The 20,542-nt window shown below is 44.9% G+C and overlaps 2 protein-coding genes across 6 annotated transcripts in view; both read left to right on the top strand.

The window, feature by feature from the left end:
- Nucleotides 1-6,877, top strand: part of LOC119450164 (alpha-tocopherol transfer protein-like) — a 58,131-nt gene extending 51,254 nt beyond the window's left edge. For all 5 annotated transcript variants that reach the window (XM_049665679.1, XM_049665678.1, XM_049665680.1 and 2 more), the window contains 4 exons: nt 2,476-2,727; nt 4,491-4,684; nt 5,813-5,923; nt 6,587-6,877. In XM_049665679.1, coding sequence (XP_049521636.1) covers nt 2,476-2,727; nt 4,491-4,684; nt 5,813-5,923; nt 6,587-6,760 — 731 coding nt within the window. In that variant the 3' untranslated portion in view covers nt 6,761-6,877. The remainder of the gene's footprint in view (nt 1-2,475; nt 2,728-4,490; nt 4,685-5,812; nt 5,924-6,586) is intronic.
- Nucleotides 1-20,542, top strand: part of LOC119448658 (uncharacterized) — an 89,978-nt gene that overhangs the window by 68,094 nt on the left and 1,342 nt on the right. Inside the window, exons 7-15 of the mRNA XM_049666450.1 lie at nt 2,476-2,727; nt 4,491-4,684; nt 5,813-5,923; nt 6,587-6,747; nt 8,967-9,097; nt 15,722-15,877; nt 16,964-17,215; nt 19,350-19,543; nt 20,034-20,144. Coding sequence (XP_049522407.1) covers nt 2,476-2,727; nt 4,491-4,684; nt 5,813-5,923; nt 6,587-6,747; nt 8,967-9,097; nt 15,722-15,877; nt 16,964-17,215; nt 19,350-19,543; nt 20,034-20,144 — 1,562 coding nt within the window. The remainder of the gene's footprint in view (nt 1-2,475; nt 2,728-4,490; nt 4,685-5,812; nt 5,924-6,586; nt 6,748-8,966; nt 9,098-15,721; nt 15,878-16,963; nt 17,216-19,349; nt 19,544-20,033; nt 20,145-20,542) is intronic.

The raw sequence follows: 20,542 nt of genomic DNA, 5'->3' as shown, positions 1-20,542 counted from the left end.
TTTTTAAAATGTCTGCTGTATTTACACTCTTGCATTCCACTTTGCGTTAGAAGAAAGGACGAGTTCCTTTTGTTGTTGTAATTGTAGTTGTCGTCGTTGTTGTTTCATACCATAGTCATTGTGTGCACCCCACTCTCACACTTTCTCGGTTAAGGTCATCAATTATTTGTTGCAATTCGTCCCCATTGTTGCTGAACAGGGCAATGTGATCTGCAAACCGAAGGTTGCTGAGATATTCGCCGTTGATGCTCACTCCTAAGCCTTTCCAGTCTGAGAGCTGGAATACTTCTTCTAAGCATGCAGTGAATAGCATTGGAGAGATTGTGTCTCCTTGCCTGACCCCTTTCTTGATAGGTAACTTTCTACTTTTCTTGTGGAGAACCAAGGTAGCTGTGGAATCCTTGTAGATGTTTGCTAAGATATTCATGTATGCCTCGTGTACTCCATGATTACGCAATGCCTCTATGACTGCTGGTATCTCTACTGAAACAAATGCATTTTCATAATCTATGAAAGCCATATAAAGAGGTTGATTGTACTCCGCAGATTTCTCGATTACCTGATTGATGACATGGATATGATCCATCGTAGAATATCCCTTCCTTAAGCCAGCCTGTTCTCTTGGTTGGCTGAAGTCAAGTGTTGCCCTGATTCTATTGGAAATTATCTTGGTGAATATTTTATACAATACTGAAAGCAAGCTAAAGGGTCTATAATTCTTCAATTTTTTAATGTCTCCCTTCTTATGGATTAGTATTATGTTGGCATTCTTCCACTGGTAAACTTGAACTCGTGAGGCATTGCGTATAAAGGGCCGCAAGCTTTTCAAGCATGATATCTCCTCCATCTTTGCTTAAATCGACTGTTATTACATCTTCTCCAGCAGCTTTTCCCCTGGTCATGTTTTGCAAGACCCTATTAACTTCATCGCTAGTTATAGGCCTCTGTATCCTGTTCATGACTACTTCGAATGAAAGTAGCTTGGCTGCTCTGGCTATACACTTTACAGGTCAGTATAGAATTCTTCCGCTGCTTTTACTATGTCATCGAAATTGCTGATGATATTACCCTGCTTATCCTTTAGTGCATACATCTTGCCTTGTCCTGTGCCAAGTGTTCTTATCACTGATTTCCATGCTGCGTCCATATTTTACTGCTTCCTGAATCTTTTCCACGTTTAAATTTCGAATATCCCTTACTTTCTTCTTGTTGATCAGGCTCCAACTTCAATTTCTGCTTCTGAGATCAGCCTAGTTACGGTTTAATTCATTACCTCTTTGTTATCTTCGTCATTCTGCTCTAAAGCTGCATATTTGTTTGCGAGCACCAGCCTGAATGGGTCCGCTTTAACCTCACTGCGCCTAGGTTGGCCTGTTCCTTCTTGACTAATTTTACCCTTTCTTTCTTCAAATTGAGAGAAATCCTAGACCTCACTAACCTATGGTCACTGCACTTTACCCTACCTAACACTTCTACATATTGCACCATGCTGGGATCGGCAGAGAGTATGAAATCTATTTCATTCCTTGTCTCTCCATTAAGGCTTTTCCAGGACAACAATAGCGTGCCCCAATGTTATACGCTCAGTGACCATTATTTCATAGTAGGAGACATCAGAAAGTTTGCGCAGCAGCCAACGTGTTTCGGGCATCGTCGCTCCTCGCCATTTCAGCCCCGGTTCCCAGGATAGAGGAATGAGGCTTTTGTTGCACACTGTGAATCGAGCGTAGACAACAGCAGGTGCCGCATTTGTTTCATCGCCAGCCAGTGGCCGTCGCTACGCTGCTGGTTCCCTGTGGTGCAATGCGTAGTTTTGACTTTCTTAATTATAACATAATCGTGGTCACCGTCAATCCCAGTTTTAAATGGGTAGCACAAGTTCACCAATTATACCTTTTATTTTTGAAAAAAAAAATTGAACAATAAGGGACAGTTAGGCGCGGACATCTGCGGACAGCGTTGAGAAAGGCCGTGCTCCATTTTCTCGCAGAGACGAGAAGGAAGTTCAGGTTCTTTGAAATCCCTTTAAATGCCCGCGCCGACATCACTGCCCTCTATTGCTGCGTGAGTCAACTTGCGTCTTACGACGGCGTCCGTAGAGGGCATCACTGCTCTTGTACGTTCGAGGTGCTTGGCACTTTCCCAGACCGGGTGGCCTTCAAATCACCGGGCGCCTCGAATACGCTGCTCCTATTTCCCCTTAGTTCTTTGCTATTGTGATCCGCTGCTGTGATTATCTACGCGCAAGAGCGTCAGTGTGTGAGCGAAATGCCAAAGTAAAAGATGCCAACATTCGAGCTGAAAAAAAAAAAAAAAGCTTGCTTCCTTGTACTTTTAAAATCTTACTTTTCACAATTATCTTTGCGAGACGTTGTGTGTGAACATCGAGCAAAACCTGCGGCATTCGAAGTCGTCGCACGGCTTTAATGAATGCTCCCACTCAATACCTCTAAATCTCTTTATCACCACTTTCAGCCGACACTTCCTTACTCTGGCCAACGGACGAGAAGTTCCTGGTTAAATATCTTCGGTGCCGAAAGTACAACGTGGAACTTGCCTTCAAGGCCATGCGGAAGTACTTCCGCGTGAGGCAGAGCTCGCCGGAATTTTTCAAGGGCCTCACGCCGTACACAGCAAGCTACGAAAATGTCATACTAGACAACAACCTCATCATGATCTCCAAGCACAGAGATCCCATGGGAAGGGCTGTGGCTATGATGAAACTCGGTAAGGCTGTTTGGGGCCACGTCAAATTCAAAATTACGAGCAGTGAGACGCGCGCGCGTGTTTGTGCGTGCGTGCGCATAAATAATAGATACTTATTTTTATGAACCGCGAGATGACTGCATTTAGTTGATATGAAAGTTTAACTCTCCTCAAACATACTCAAGTGTGAATTGAAATGCGTATCGTGTGTTTCTACGAAGACATTAAGTAATAATTGAATACAGGCAGTTTGAAATAAAAGAACGTTGCCTTCGGAAACATGCAGTCAGCGGTGGCAACAATGGGCGGACGGGTGATACGTTGCAATTAGTCACTATACTTCGTTTCATACTTAGCGTACAATGCTGTGGAAACGAAGCACGAAGTTCGGCCACCAAATTTTATCACTCCGCGTGCGGTGCGTTCTTCGCTGTGCCCTAATGGCGTTTGTTCGCGTGAGTCTGCACGGGAGGTTGCCACGACGGGCTGCAAATAAAATGCCGAAAACAAAAACAAATAAAAGCAAATTGATCTGAAAGAACGTATTAGCAGCCGTATAAGTACACGCATCACTGTTCCTTTTTTTTAAGGTTTACTTTTTTTTTTCACTTGGTGCTGAATCTAAATAAAGAACAGTTTCACCTAATTGGCTAGCAAGAACATCGAACTATTTGTTGGTGCGAACGCAGCCACTGCAGAAAGTCTCTTTAGCCTCCACAGGGTTGCACGCGATGTATGAAACGAAGTATAATTAACAAATATACATTAATTACCTGTGAACATTTAGTTTCAGTGGGCTCATCGTAATTTGTTAACTGGAGCTAGCTTCCACTACAAGCCATATCAGCTTTTTGATCTCGAAAAGTTCGATTACTAATGGAACATTGGCACGACGAATTGCTGTTCTCAGAGTACGCGAAACCGAAACTCGAAGGCTGAAGCGCGCGGGTACTTGGTGTTGGTTCAGCCCGGCTCCGCCAGCAACGCCGCTACACACTGTCGATGACTAATCACGTCAGCGAGCCGTGCGACACTCGCGGTCTTGCGATTGTCGTTAGTTATCAAATAGCCCATTTCTGACGGAGCTATCAATACACACAGACGACAGGCAAGTAAATGGACAAGTTCTTGTCAGCGGTCAATTGGGTCATGTACCATCAAGATACAGCGCAGCACACTGGTGAAATAAATCTTCTCCTCTATTGTAATCAATTGAAAGTTTCATTCCGAGCTACCTTTTTACTTGTCACTGCGTCTTTCCCACTCACTTTTTTCGTCTTATTCTAATTATTTGGCGCTTTAATTACGGGGAGCCTCCTTTCGCCTACTTTTCTCGCACTTGAGCGATTTGAGGACAATCTTATACGCACAGTCGACCTTAATAGTTTATAAGACACGGTATTTGTCAGAAAGCGGAATTCCCGCGTTTCCTCTGTTACATATATCCTCGAATTTAAAGCTTTAATTCGTAGTAGTTTTGGCAGACCTACGCACAGTGATCTATTAAATCAAGAAGCACCATGCCTTAACAGAGTACCGATGCACATTTGTCGTGAAACACGTGTCTCGTAAACCTTTCCTGCCGATTACGCGTCACCATCAGTCTACGCCAAGAGTTCTCTTTCAATGGAACTGACAACCAGGCTAACTGGTGATTATTAATTATAGGGAAGGCAGCGCAAGACAAGACGATTACAGCGAAGGGATTGATGGCGCTCGTCCTTGTTTCATTACTTGACATGGTCTTGTCTTGCGCTACCGTCCTCATCATCGCTCGGCTGCAGGTGCCTGGAACACTGGCATCTGTCCAGTCAACGACCTGGTCAGGGCGGCTCTCGTGATGGCGGAGTGGACCCTGCTGAACGAAGAGACTCAGATACGGGGCGTCGTGGGCGTGTTTGACCTCAAGGGTCTAAGCATATCGCACCTCGCCCACGTCACTCCATTCTTGCTCAGGAAGTTGGCACATATTGTGCAGGTGAGAAGAGATGACGTGGAACCTATATGGAGGGACGTTAAAAGCCTACGCCGTCTTGTACATTCGTACTGAAGAATGATGGTGGAATATGCAAGAGTTACCATGCAGCGCAGAGATAATGAACTTGGACTTTTTTGGGCCCTCTGGGACCCGGGGAGAGGGGGGGGGGGGGGGCATGGCTCGGAAGTCCTATACAAGTTATTGCATTAACACGGCAGTTTTATTTGCTTTTTGTGAATGTGTAAGTGAATGTTGCTTGGCCCTTGCACAGCAAAACACCAAATCCATAATCAAGTGAATGTAATGGGATGATTCAGGCACAGTCCCCGGAGCTACCGACGTCACGGATTGCATTTGAAAGCAAAGACTGTACAACGTAAATCTTTTTTCTTTTTTTAATTCGAACAGGTTTCTCTGCTGCATGTATGAGATCTAAATGAAAAAAGTACAGGCCTTATGTAGCATAAGCAATACTTGTAGCCGTGGCTTATCGAACTTATCATTCATAAGCCAATAAGTGTAACTCTCAATTCGATCAGTCCGTAGGTTGGCTGCTCTAAAAATGCCCTCTCATTCGCAGTCATCGTTCCTGAACATAACCACGGCAGGCGCTGGGTGTCTGCTGTTAATAATGAAACCGAACAATTTGGAAAGCTAACGCAGCCTTGAGGTGTTCAAAGTCATGCTCCTCAGTTGCTGATTTTTGGCAAGACCAGCACGCGACGAATAGAAACATACGCTTTAAGAAAGTGAAAGTGCCTAATGTTTCCGGGATATGTATTGTCAAAGATTATTTGATAGGGTTTAACGCGTGAAGGCAACACAGCGTAGTAGAGGACTCTGAATGCATTTTAGGCACCCGGGATTGTTTAACGTAACCCCAAAGCGCAACACCCGAGCATTTTCGCATCGCATCACTATCAGATTGCCGCCACCACAGTCAGAAACGCAACATACGAGCATTTTTGCATCGCATCACTATCAGATGGCCTCCACCACGGTCAGAAAGCAAACTTAAGGCCTGGTGCTAGGCATACGCCATACATCCTGAAACGCAACGACGGGCCGTTCTTGAAAACTGTCCTATCATGGTATCAATGTTTGACATGTCCTTTTTTTCTTTTCCAGGATTGTTATCCGGCACGCCTCAAAGCCGTTTACGTCACCAATAATCCACCGATATACGAACTTCTGTTCGCTGCTCTCAAGCCTTTCCTGAAATCCAAGCTTTTGCAGCGGGTAATGTACTGCAGCCGTTATCTCAATTCTATCATCCGTTATCTCAGCTCAAAAACTGTTGCTTTATATTAGTTTTCAAAGAATGAATTGCAGCAACAGTCTAGTTAACAAAATTGTATTTTGATGCTTACTTCGTGTTGCCGCTTTTCACTGGACAACACTAGCCCGGACATCCTAACGCAAGCCCATTACAGGTGGCAAAATGAAGAATCTCGGAACAAATGGGATACATATGCTAACGTAAATGTGGAACCGCAGTCACACCCTTTGGCCACACCCTTTGTAAGAGGCGAAAGTATGCTTCAAAAGGACTCAGTGCTTCCTTCCGAAACTGATCGAAGAATTTCTCACTACACACCTAAAGAAAATGGATTCGTGCTTCGTCTTTCTTTCTCGGCCAAGCAGCTATTAAGCAACCATTATGCACTTTAAAAAGAACCATTCTCCTTCTTAATTTCTTACGGGGCATTGTCTAACGCAACGACTTGCAGCGGCCTAGTAATTACCTTTCCACAACAGCGCTGCTGCCAACGACCTCGCAATACGAGCATGGAAGAGGGACGCGGAGGAAGTTTAATTTTAACGATATGTGGCCATTTCCTACCGTACGTTGACGACAGTGTGCGATAGCTCGTTTTCTTCTTTTTTTTTCTGGTTTTTCAGTTCCGGTTTTTAGGCTGTGACCCACGAACGTTCCACGGCCTGCTCCCACTTGACTGCATACCGGCAGAGTTTGGCGGTACCCACGAGGACTTCGATTATTCGAGCCAGCACATGGACGTGACCAGCACGAACGACTACTTCGAATACGTCAATCGCTTCGGGTACGGCAAATAGTGAACGGATGATGCACCACACTCGTCCTCAGAAATATTTCAGGCCCCTGGCTTTGTCGTCTGTGATAGCGAACAGATTTCGCGTTTCATACGAGTGTTTATTAAAGAACAGAAATGAGCTGACTGGCTGACTGGTTACTTTTCATCCCCTTGGATTCTTTAACGAGTGCCCAGTGCGCAATATTGCCGCCTTCAGGCGCCAATGAATTCTGTTTGCTGAAAATTTGGTTTTTCCAAGTTTCTTGCATCTCCGAAATCATAAAAAAGCGTACAGCTGTAGAACAGGTGAAGAACTTTTCATTCGCTTGCGAGTTTTTTTGATGTTTACAGAACGTGGACTAGGTTACACAAATTATACTCTTAAGAATTATATTAATTACAACTCTATGCAAATTATAGAAGTTATATAATTATAACGCTATGTAAATTATATGAATTATAACTTTACGTGGACTACGTTCTACAAGTTATAACTCCATATTTAGAAGAAACAAAAACAACTTTTATTCGTAATTTCAGGTCTCCGATATTTTTATCAGACGTTACCGGCCTTTCCACCTGCATCGAAGAGTCTCTTTCGTGCTCAAATGATTAACCTTAATGTGCGAAACGCTAAGCTGTATCTAGGTTGCGAAAGACGCCGTTGTGGAGAGCTCCAGATTACCTTTGACCTCTTGAGGTTAATAACCGTGCACCTAAATATAAGTACACGAGTGTCTATTCCATGCTGTACTTAAATAAAAATGCGGTCACTGAGGTCGGGAATCGAACCCACGACCTTGTGTTTGTTCAGCAGTGGGACGCTGTAGCCGTTTCTCTGGGCATTGACGTTCGTTGATTCCATTTGCTTATAGTGCAGTATGTAATTATATATATATATATATATATATATATATATATATATATATATATATATATAACAAAATAACATTGCTCAATTATCGGTGTGCCACTAAACGAAATAGTCAGGCGGCTAATTCTCGGTGAATTGATTGAAAAGGAAGTTCAAATTACATATATAAGCCAAAGTCGTGCGAACACTATCAATGGGACGTTCCACTGCGATCGGTTTTATGTGTCCGGTGTTGTACGCTATTTCTAGCGCGTTTGCGTCACCTGTAATTTTTACAGCGAAGCTGTTAAGGCCTAGTTACCCCAGGACCGTGTCCACGTGTAGAATAAAAAACTATCATCATCAGCATTTCGGCTCCATATGCCTGGCGGCATTAGGTCTCGTAAAAGTGATTTCGCCGTATATAAATTTATCCTTTCGCTGTAGTTCATACTTCAACAAATTATACTGATGCGTTGAATGTTTAAGCTGTGTTAGTTGGTAGGAAGGCAGACTGGAGCGCTACGGTGAGAGCAGTAGAGGAAATATTTCCGCGTGATGCACAAATTACAAGATATCAAACTTTGTAACTACCATTTCCTCATTGTCGCCCTACAATCCGGGAGTAAATGAAAAAGAAAAGAAAACCTAGTTTGTTCTTTATTGCGTGCATGCATCACAGCTGCAAGCAGACTTACATTTTGAAAAAAAAAAAAAAAAAACAGCCTCACAACACGACGTACCCTGATAACGCTGGTTCAAAAAGTATTCAAAACTGGCGTTGTTATGCTTTACCTGATCGATGCATTTTTGCTACAGCAATGTTGTCATGTTTTCATCAATCCAACACGCACAGGAAAAAACGACAACACGTGGGCTAGCAAGTTTCAGTGCTGAACACGCACAAATAGCGCTGACTTCCAACTGATGTTAATTTATATACATTCGCACAGAGAACATGATGAAACAAGGCCAGCGAAGTTACAGAAAAATGCAATTCACGCACACGACTGCTATTATATTGCTCTTTTTGTTGCGTGTGCTCTGGGTATGCACGGAAATACCGCTCATCTATCAATGAGTGCCAATAACAACTCAAGCGATCGCTGTGTGCCCTTGTGTCCCAACACTGTGGCCTTTTTTGCGATTATATATGTCTGTGGGCGCTGCTATCTTTACCAAGTCTAAACAGCTCTTGCGACTTCACATCTCCACAAAAAAAGAAAAAAAGAAGAGCTTTCAAATCATTGTTAACATTACGTATCGGAAAGCAATTCTACTTTTGAGAGCAGATTATGATAGTAAAAATGGCGGAAGATAGAAAGAAATAGAGCAGGCCAAGGACAGCATGTGTGAAGAGCGCAAACTAGAACAGAACGTCTTGGCGCCGCGAGAGGCCTTCGAACGAAGGTTACGCGAGATCGAAAAGCGGATATTGGAGCCCTGGGGAGTCGTTATGTAACCGTGCCTTCGAGCCAAGTGGTCATTCGGTGCGTTGTCGGAAAGGTGAGTGTGACTTGGTCATACCGCTTGCTTGATTCGTCAGTAGACTGTTTCATTTCAATGAACGGCACAGTTGTTTCCGGTTACTGCAATCGAGCTTGCATTCGCTACATGAATACTTCGCGATCTTGCTCTCGTGCGGACACAACCGCATAATTAGCGGACACTCAGTTTCGTGAAGTGGTCGTACTATATGGTGAGGCGCCTTACAGAAAAAATAGCATTCTAGCTATCTGTTCGCGATGTCACATCTTCACGAATATATATATATATATATATATATATATATACTGATTTCATGACAAGTTTCATAACGACACCGCTAGCCACGAAGCATGCCGGTAGTAGTATAATACTTAGCGGGCTGTAGGGCAACTATGGTAAACATTTTAATGTGCTTCCCTATTTGTGCCGTTGCAAATCCCCTTAGCCCTCGAGATCAAAAGGAAAGTAGGTGAGAACTTGAAAAGATCCAGTAATAGGAATGCGTTTACAAGAAGCCTCCCCCCCCCCTCCACTTCCCCTCACCGACTTCCACTTAAAGCTCACAGGGAAAATCGATTCTCATTGGCATTTTCCTCAATGTTTCATCGAACGTAAACACAACGAGAATGCGGAGAGGACTACTACATCATGGCATCGGCAGGGCCGCTGCGCATGGGCTCTGAACGGGGTGCAATCGATCCGCTGAATGTCACTCACGAAAATTGCGAGGAGTTTGGCATAGTAAAAATGAAGTATTTTGCCGTTTTTCACGAGCGAATTTATAATCGAAAAGATGTGTTCGGTGCAGAAAAGTCAACGCCCCCTTTGCAACTGCCGTAAAGAGTTCAGGCATCGACCGGTGGCCTTCGACAGTTACGAGCCTCCAGCGTTGCTTCGTTTGTTTTTGCAAAGATACTTAACTGTTCTCTCATCAAACACGTCGGAATCGCCGTGCGCACAAAAAAAAAAAAAAAAAAAAAAAGCAGCGTGACTGTCCTGTTGCGGCATTATCCTTGGTGATGCTGATTTTTGTGGCGGATAGTCAAATGGCGGCTGATATTCAAATGATCACAACTATACAGAACACGTGCTTTCTATGTCGAGCGCACGGAGTTTCAGAACAGAGGCGCGTCTTACGCGCAGCGGAGGCAGTGTACAGCATTATGGACAGCTACATGACACATAAACTATAATAGTAATAATAATTTTATTTCCGTCAACTTGGTGGAGGAGGCTGCAAGTAAAAGCTGCTCCAGTAGAGGCAGCTTGACGAGGCCCGCAGCCCCCTTACATAGTATTCGGCAACACCAATTCATACATGTATACACATGTGCATTATATATAATATATATACACCTACATGTACCCACATACGCGCATATACATGCACATACCTACGCGTGTGCATACAGAGCCACTGGTGTCCAAAAATACTTAGGTAGCTTGTGTAGTTCTCATGGTGAAAAAATGAAACAAGTAGATGCCGCTGAGCACACACGCACGCACGCACGCACGCACGCACGCACGCACACACACACACACACACACACACACACACACACACACACACACACACACACACACACACACACACACACACACACACACACACACACACACACACCACACACACACACACACACACACACACACAACACACACACACACACACACACACACACATATATATATATATATATATATATATATATATATATATATATATATATATATATATATATATATATATATATATATACACTTTATATACTTACTAACCGAGAGGAAGTACACTTAACCAGTAAGTTAAAAATCCCGCACATACAAGTGTCTCAGTTGTTGGGCCGTTATTTGCGTGACACCAATGCCTAGATTATTATATTTATTTAGAAGCATTGGAATTGTGTATGATAGCTTTTCCCTTAAATAAATTGTTCTGGGTGTGACCACCCGCCATATTTCTTCATGACGGGTAACATAAAATTTGTCATTGAGTTCAAGGCTCCAAAGTTCTCGTAGAAAGGAGCTGTTAAGTTTTACTTCTCGTCTAAAGGCAGTTAACTTGTACTGGTATAATTTTAACACAGAAATTATGTTGGCTTCCTGAAATACGTTTATAGTATGGGAGTTGTAAGGGACATTAAAGAGCAGCCAAACAAACTTATTTTGCAAGACAAGTAATTTATGCAAATTAACAAAAAAAGTATAGTTGTACCCCATACCAATAAGTAACTACAAAGTAATGATATACAAAAGTAATGATCTCGCATGTGACATGTGGGAACAATTTAACCCGGTGCTATGGGTGAACCATGCAGCCTGCGATATTCGCTTAAGAACGAGACAGTTAAAACATTTGCCGCACCACGACACTTGCGCAGTCATCTTGAACCGCAGGGAGGCCCGACGGTGCACCTAACGGTGCCGCCAATGCTTGCCTTCTAGCCTGTTGTTCCCGATAGCTGTCAATGCTTCTAGGCGCTTTCTGAGAATCGTTATCTTTAGTTGCTGGGTAAATTGCTGGGCCAGCAAAACGTGTTTCAAATGAAGCCCCGAAGTATATACGTTTACTACACCCACGATAAATAGTTTAGGACTTGCTTTGGGCCGTCAGAAACTGGTTATAGGAGCTATAGCCTTGTCGAACGTGCAACCGCAATGTTCATTGAGCTGAGTTTAGCATAGCGACGATGTTATAAAACCACATCAGATACGCGAAGGCTTAGATGCCAGAAGCAGCGGCGTTGGCGATATTTGTTACGTTGTGTTTGGCTGATGCTGGCTTATTGCTATAACCGATGACAGTCCATTCACCAGCTGGCGTAACCGCGTAGGCACATTAGCGGCTGTAAAAAGAAAGCACAACATTTGTATTCCAGAGTGCAATATAAAGATTAGAATTACGCAAAAAATAGTCCACGTAGTCGTCGGCGAATCCACAGCGCTATCATTAGGATTGTGGAGGACCCTTATTGGACCTTGATGTACAAGTAACTTCTGTATTTCGTAACAGATCTGTGATGACCCCATGATGATTATGACACTACTGCACCTGTGCACCAACTTGAGCTGACTTCGGTTACGTTTGACGGCCGACGACTGCTGCACCATTGGGATATGACGTCACTTCCCGCGTCTACCAACGTTCTTTACTGATTTCAGCTACGTTTATTGCCTACTGCGCCGCTTGAGCTAAAGGAAAGTAAATGTTGCATCGCGAAAGAAAAGAATCACAAAAATTATTCAGTTGCTTCTAGATCTAAGCGCCAATTGAAAGCATAATCTAGCTAGGTATAGCTGTAAACAAAGCATATCTTTAGGAATACGTACACTGACCCAGTGAGGCCTACAGGTCACCGAGGGGGAATTTTCGCCATGGCACGTCGGATGTTCTGGCATCTGTCTCTCGCTGCATCTTCATTTTCTGGTCATTGATTTCTGACTTGTTTCTTGTGATATTCCACGGCTGCACGAATAGCGGCTGATTTCCGGCGTGCTTAAATTAGCCGTTTACGTTTATAGTCGTTAAATGACAGACAGCGCTTGTCGTGTCGAAGACGCTGCGATGTGTCCTCGGCGTTGCCTTAAGATATCAATGTCAATTTTGTAGCGTGTAAGCACATAACAGACATACAAAGAAACAAACAAACAAACAAACAAACAAACAAACAAACAAACAAACAAACAAACAAACAAACAAACAAACAAACAAACAAACAAACAAACAAACAAACAAACAAACAAACAAACAAACAAACAAACAAACAAACAAACAAACAAACAAACAAACAAACAAACAAACAAACAAACAAACAAACAAACAAACAAACAAACACAGCAAAAGGCACATGCCACAGGAGGCAGCACCGATGTCAGTGATGTGAACGAAGCCGACGATGCAAAGTGAAGAACTGAAGCAAAAAAGGGCGGAGCAAAAGCTCTTGCTACCAAAATGAACTGGAAACAGAATCGTTACATCGGATAGCAGCTGTGGGTAAGAGACGGGAGAGATTGGATCAATGAAGCATATGTAAGAACGGATGTATTTTGGTTTCGGGTTTACTTTATTTCTCACCGCACTGGGGCTGAGCGCACTCAGGCTGACTCGGAAAGCTCGTACTTGACACGGACTCACCAGGCTGCGTTTGGGCCACTAAACTGCCTTGTCTCGATTTTTCGACGACTCTGGAACATACCATCGCATCGGGCTGGTGGGGTGCACAAACAGCCAGATCTCGTACGGACGGTGTTGGGCAGATTGCTGAAATGTCGCTGTGAATATATACTGTAACTAATATTGCGCGAACCACCGTGATATGTGCTATGCGTGGTACTATGCATAAACGAGTGATGTTATTGCATGGCAATTTGGCCGAAGCTCCAATCATTACGCTTTTATAGGCTGCAGATTGCTAAAAATAAACAAGCGGGTCACGGCCCGCCCCTTTGCACGTAGTGTGGTTACACCTGCGAGCGTTCACAAAGAATACCACACTTCGCAGATAAAAAGGTTAATGAACTAGTGAACGTTGGGTCGGTAATGACCAGCCCGGTATAAATGGCTTTATCGGCTAAATCACATGATCGTTCGAGTTGAAACTTCACAGAGAAGTTGAGTTGCGCGGTGGAATTCTTTAAAATATTATGCATGAATCTTGTACTTCACTGCTTAACCTAGGAAAAAAAAAGACACCTTAAACCAACATCTATAGCGGAGACGACGGGATGCCGAGTGGTGTCGCGCAAGGGATAGATGGGGCCAACGATCTCTCAGTTGAGAAAAGTTACACCATTCGCCCGGTGTCGTTACAGATGGTGTGTACTTTTGATTTTATTCTCCTTGAGAAAGAGAGAGAGAGGGGGGGGGGGAGTGCAAGTACTGGATCTGAACGAGAAATTAAGCAAGGTGCGCCCAGAAATGCCGGCATTGTGTGAAATATTGGCGCTAGCGAGACACCCCGTTTGTTTTACAGGACTCTCCCATGGACACAACATTCTCGCAAAACGTACCACACAACGGAAATCGTTCGAGCATGTTTATGCCTGTAAATGGGCATAAACGTGGCAGTGCGGGGTCGTCAATGTCAAGCTGCTTCGTTCCGCAGAATTAGCTGCTCCAAGGGAATAATATATGCTGATTATCTGAAGGGAAAGTTCGCACATATTTTGAACATTCATTCGAAAGTGAGTGCATAATGATGAAAGCTGTGGTTAAAAGAACTGAAACCATGTGACTTATAAGGGAAACATTGCCCTGGAACCGGCAACCTCAAATAAAGAGAAAAAGTCACAGTTTCACCCGAAAGGTGAAGCATCGATTGGGATAGCACAGTGTTAGACAGCTATACGAAGTAAAGATAGTAGTTTTATCAGCCGTATAAACGTGTAGACACTTGCTTACAAACTAAATTAATAAGCATGGTGTCAGGCGCCCTTAAGCAAACTTGAACACATCTCACTCGATGACCGCGCAAACTCGCCGTAAAAACGCTGGAGTGAGGAAGCGTGGCTGCAGCAGCAAGCGAGCTGACCTTTGTTCTGGCTCTCGCTTCAACGAGAACTAAGCATCGAGAATACAGAGCACACGAAGCTGTCTGCACTCGGCGCACTATGTCCCCATCGCAGATCACTTTAAAGATAGAGCTCGCGCGGCCGCCGCCAGATTGGACCCCCCCCCCCCCCCCCCCCTTCTCTTCGCACTATTGCGCGCGATGGAAGACGGAGCGCTACCTCCCCGCTTTTCCCCCTTGCGCGTGCGAGGTCGAACCACCATCGTCGGCTCACCCTCGCACGCGTTCGCTCGCACATACAGCAAACGGCGCGTGGCGACGATGTTATCGCACTCGGACTTAATATGGAACATCACGGCGACGCCGACGTCGACGGCATAAAGGCACCTGGAGTGTCCATGTAATTGCTATCGCAATAAAACGCATATCTGTGTTGAGATACCGTTAACTAGTTACTTCATTTGACGTTGTGTGGTCAATCCCTCTCGCGGGTATGTGCGATGTTTGAAGAAATCAAGATTGACAGCTAAAGAGAGGAGACGCAGATGATTAAACATCAATAAGCAATGGGTCCTTAATACGTGGGAATCACAAGTTGCAGTAGCCGGCGGACAGAGCGATACAGATTCATTGATAACTGCCGGTGCGGTAATACGAGAATTCATTTACGACCTCTAAAAATTTCAAAACGCGCAATCTTTTACGTACACTTGTATGCGTATGTACACGCGTACGCATGTATTATGCGTTTATGTATATATATATATACAGCGGATAACTTGAAGTGAATATTGTGTTTATACCACCTATCGCTGTTTTTGTACACACATTCTGTTCTGACTCATGTTATATGGAACCGTTTCTGTTAACTGAGTGATGTGTGTATGGCAATGGGGTTTGATACCCTGCCAAGCATTCGTACCTTTTTATGAGCCTTATAGAAAAAGACAAATGTCCGTTTCTTTCTTTCTTTAATCGTTGTCTGAATAAACAATGAATCGCTTCGTTTTCATCCAGAAGGCTGCACCCAAGCGCGTGACAGCGCGCTTTTCTTTTTCATTATGTGTTTGGCGAGCGCGCGACAGAGCGGTCATAACGCATATGTGCAGCACATACCACCTTCACAACGCAGGGAACTCGGGGAAGGCCATGACGAACACTGACTCTGCGGCGTCGCGAAATGAAGCAGCATTGCCGCCCAGCCTCGGACATGTCGCCAAAGTAGAACTCGGCGAGACGGCAGAAACCAAGGTTCGCTGCCTGTCGCGTTTAAGAGAGCTCATCACCGGTGAGTAGCTCCGGACCCATTTCATACCTGAAATGTTTCTCTTGAATTGCTTCTCGAATGCTCGCTCAGTCTGGCCATATGCTCCGGTCCATTAAACAGACGCCGAAGTCCCCAGGCGTTGGCCGCCACTTATGGGGCCGCTGGTGCTAACCTTCTCAAGCCAACATAGTGCCTTTACTGCCCATTAATTTCTGTATTATGCAAACGTAGACCACCTGTGGAGCGCTGTCATGGCGAAGAAGACCTCACGGCGACAACTTGACTTTGGCAACCCCCTACACTGTGCACTATGCAAACGAAGTGGCAAAATTTGCAATGCGTTTCTAAGATATATACGTATGTAAGGGCTGCCTCTGCGTAGCAAGCACACAGCATGACAACTGTAGCAAAGCACAGCGAAGCTTTCCGAAATTCTAGATGCTGGAAGATGTGAATGTCCAGGAAGGTCTCACTGTCATAGAGACCCACACCATGCAACGTACGGCTGTAGTAAGGCTACACAATTTAAAGCAAATTAGGTATGACGAGCACATGTGCCCAGGTCCCCTGCCTGGTGAATGTGGAAGGCTGTAGGGTCTACTGTCTCTTGTGGTATTGCAGTAACAGGGGGAATAGTCTTACTGCATTATTCCTATTAATTTAAGTCTTTCGATGCTGCTAAATATGCTAGTTACTATTTACATTTCTCTCGTTAACCTCATATGTCTTGCTCTCATGATAACCAGTGGTTTACCTGCTTAGCTGGAATTTCCTCAAGACTATATACATATATACAGCCTCGATACAAAAATGTGATGACTGGCAAAAAAAAAAACCGATAATGCACATGAATGACTGCTATCTGAGGCAAATAATATTCAGTAGAAAATAAGAGGGCCGTTCTTTGTCAACCATTGACTAGAGAGGGGGAGGAATAGGAAACCCGGTGTTAGGGGCGTAATAACGTTGTCGTACAAGAGAACACAAACAATAGAACCATCATGAAATTTGGGTTCTGCGTGCGCGCGTCGCCACAGACGTTATCTTGAGGTACGCTAAGCCCGCGTGAGTACGCCATTTCTAACACTTTTTTTTTACTTCGTGCAGGGGACAAGTCACTGCTATGTCCAACGGACGACAAATTTCTGCTCAAATTTCTGCGGGCCCGCAAGTACAGCGAAGAAGCGGCTTTCAAGAACATCCAGAAGTACTTCCGCGTTAAGCAAACGTCGGGAGACTTCTTCAAGAATCTCTCTCCGTACACGGTGCCTCTCAGCTCAGTGTTGCCCGACCACCGGCTTATGATGGTGTCCAAGAGGAAGGACCCAGAGGGAAGAAGAGTGGCCGTTATAAAGATTGGTGAGACGTTGCTTCCCCCCCAAACTTGCTTGCAGGAGGCCCAGGTGCCAGGATAAACAATTTTTTTTTGCAATTGTCCTTTTCGCGTTTCGTCAGAGGTCCGGGCAGCGCTACGCCTACGTTATGATCAGGATCGGCAGATCGTGAGCGGTGGGTTGTAAGAAAGGAACAGAACCGAGTGAAACGAATCGCTATACATTATTACTCCGGCCCTGGCCTGTATAATGTAACGATGCATTTCACTCGATGGTCTCCAAGTATTTTAATCCGCTTTGATATGCGTATATGGTTCCACGCAGCGGGCCACTTTATTAATGAAAAAAAAAGACAAGATAACGAATGAATATAGACGATCCGATAATCAGCGCTAAAGGGACAGCAAAAAAAAAAAAAAAAAAAAAAAAAAAAAAAAAAAACACCGATGATTACGATACTCCGTCATGCAAAATTTGATCACAGGTTTCATTTCGCCATATATTGGCTGGTGTAGACAACCTGTCTCGTGCGGCACGTTGCAAACGGAGCGAAGTGTGGCGCGACTGCCTGGCTTATCGGGAAATCGGGAGAGGCGGTGCGTGGATGACGCGTGGGCGAGATTAACAGTATAGCCGCAGCAGACAGACCTCCACTCAAGTAGCGCTTTCTTTTGATGCGCTCGCCGCATGCTTTATCGATGGCGTCATCGGTGAACAGAATATGCGGACTACTCTGGCGCCATCTTTCTAGCGATCGTCGCGGCAAAACAGGTCTTGCGCGGCACTCCGTTTTCCTCATACTTCCGCTGCACCCTCCTCCTCCGCTTTTCGCCTCGCTCTCTCTTCGCTCTCGCCGTCTTTCATCTACCACTCTGCGTTCGCTCTTTCATATTTCGCTAGGTTACGACGAGGTAATACGAGGGACGCCCCGGCTCAACGCAGGAACGGGCGCCTAAGCGTTGTGCTCTAAAATGGCGAGCTGTCTATAGCGCTCAGCGCATATTCGCTGCACACAACCATACAGCGTTTCAAATCAAGTTGCCAATATCTGAGTAAGCAGTAGTAGACGAGTTGGACACTAAATAGCCATTCTCATAATCTTTCATCTTTCGTGTGACCATCCTCATTGTGAGGCACAGAGACCACTGCCATCCATTGCATTAGCACAATGTGACGGTTGCGCACTGTGCGCAGAATATATCGAAGTGCCAACTTCGCCACTAGTTGGCGCACATAATTCGAATTTGGATTGAATGCGCTGTTGTGTTTTTAGGAGCGAAGCTCCTTATAGCGGCACCCGTTCCGTCCCCGTCGTCGTAGTAGTAGTGTGTAACCAGTCTGAGAAAAATGAGAAAAAAAAAATCCGAACTTGTGTCCGTAGCGCGGAATCGAACCAGGGACCCCTCGCTTCCGAGCGCGCGGCGTTAGCCCACTACGCCACGAAGCGCACATAAACACACGCACCACGTTGGCAATAAATACCCAACATTAACGAAAGGCCGCGTTTTTAGCGCGTTTCTAACGCGTTTGTGCTAGCGCGTTACGGCCCGTGTAAGAAGCTGGTGTAAGACGCTGTGGCCTCTCCGCCTTACCTTCAACGCGTTTCGAACGCGCTGCCCAAGGCGGTGGCAAGTCAAGTTCAAGTCGAGGAGCGTTTATGAATACGGGGGGTATACTCTCTCAGCAGTCATGTGATGGCGTCGGCAAACGCGGAGCACGTTCCGGCATGTGTAAATGGCTGCGTAAGACGCTGTGGCCGCTCCCCCTTACTAGAGAGTACTGCACGTTTCTAACGCGTTTTGCTAGCGTCCCCTTAAGCGGGAGATCCGATGATTCCCTCCGGAGCTTCGCCCACTCATCATCATTCACCGCGTGGATATGCTGTGATTTTTTTAGGTCAACTGGGCCCGAATGACTGCCATTGGGCGCGTGACATTCTCCTTGCGCAAGCATATGTACTTTTTCTCTTGTTGGTTTAACTATCTTCCCCCTTCCCCTTCACACGGTAGCTAACCAGATTTCCTTCAGGTTAACCATTTACATTTTTCACACTATATTTCCTCTTTATCGCAGATCTTGTGGGGGAGGGCTTGCTATGATAAGTGAAATGTTAGAAAATCTATCGGACGAGCACAGTTTTTGGTGCCCCGTGTCTCCAGGTTCATGGAACACCGGCGTGTGCTCGGTAACCGACCTGATGAGGTCGGCGCTGGTGATGGCAGAGTGGGCACTGCTGGACGAAGAGACGCAGGTTCGGGGAGTCGTGTGTGTGTTCGACCTTAAGGATCTGCGCATAATGCACATGGCGCATTTTACACCCGGCTTCGTCAAGAAGACGACTCATATTATGCAGGTAAGAAGGCGACGGCCACATGCAATGGCAGGAAACCGAGTGGAAACGCTTTGAACAATGGCTGTTTTTTGGAACCAGTAGGAAACTGTTCAAGCCTTGTAGGAAAGTTCTTAGATGCAGTTGATGGTGCGACTGTCGTACGACAATCGGACGCTTCTTCTATAGTTTGAACGATACGATTAACTCAAACGCTGGTTTGCACAAGCAGTGTGCAGCGCCCACGTACGCCACCGGACATGTACGTACTTTGTTTTTACATTAGACGAGAAGCTCTTGGATCAAGTCATCATCGTCATCAGCCTATATTTATGTCCACTGCAGGACGAAGGCTTCTCCCTGCGATCTCTAATTAGCCCTGTCTTGCGCTAGCAGATTCCAACTTGGCCCTGCAAATTCCCTGACTTCGTCGCCCCACCTAGTTTTCTGTACCGAGAATCGGTACACACGAGTGAATTGAGAACTTGCAACTTCCTTGTCATTTTCATTTCAGGATTGTTATCCAGCACGCATTAAAGCAATCTACGTGATCAATAATCCCCCTGCGTACGAAATTGTCTTCGCTGCTGTCAAACCTTTTCTGAAGTCGAAGCTTCTTCAACGGGTGAGTTGGTAAACGGCCACTGTAGCGTGAATTTCTTTTTTTTTTTGCGCAATCACTTTCTTTTTGTACCACGCACATGCTGAGTTATAGATCAGCCACACGCACTTTGTAAAACCCTGCCGGGTGGAGTCAGCTTCATAAAAAAAAAAAAGAAAGTTAAAGCCCATTTATATGTCACGCGAAGATATACTCATGTACCAGTATACCGTGTAATCTTACCAATAACCCACACATACACGTTCCTAGTAAAGAAAACTCCTCGTTTGAAAAAAAAGAAAAAAAAACGATACCCAAGCTTTATTGATTCCTCTGGCTTGAAATTCATTTATATGCGACAGCAGCAGGGTTTCACAGTGGACATCGCCACCTTGTCAAAAACTTCTATGCGATGCACACAA

This window comes from Dermacentor silvarum, chromosome 4 (assembly GCF_013339745.2).
Source record: "Dermacentor silvarum isolate Dsil-2018 chromosome 4, BIME_Dsil_1.4, whole genome shotgun sequence".
Classification (NCBI taxonomy): Eukaryota; Metazoa; Arthropoda; class Arachnida; order Ixodida; family Ixodidae; genus Dermacentor; species Dermacentor silvarum.
This window is presented reverse-complemented; position numbering and strand designations above follow the sequence as displayed.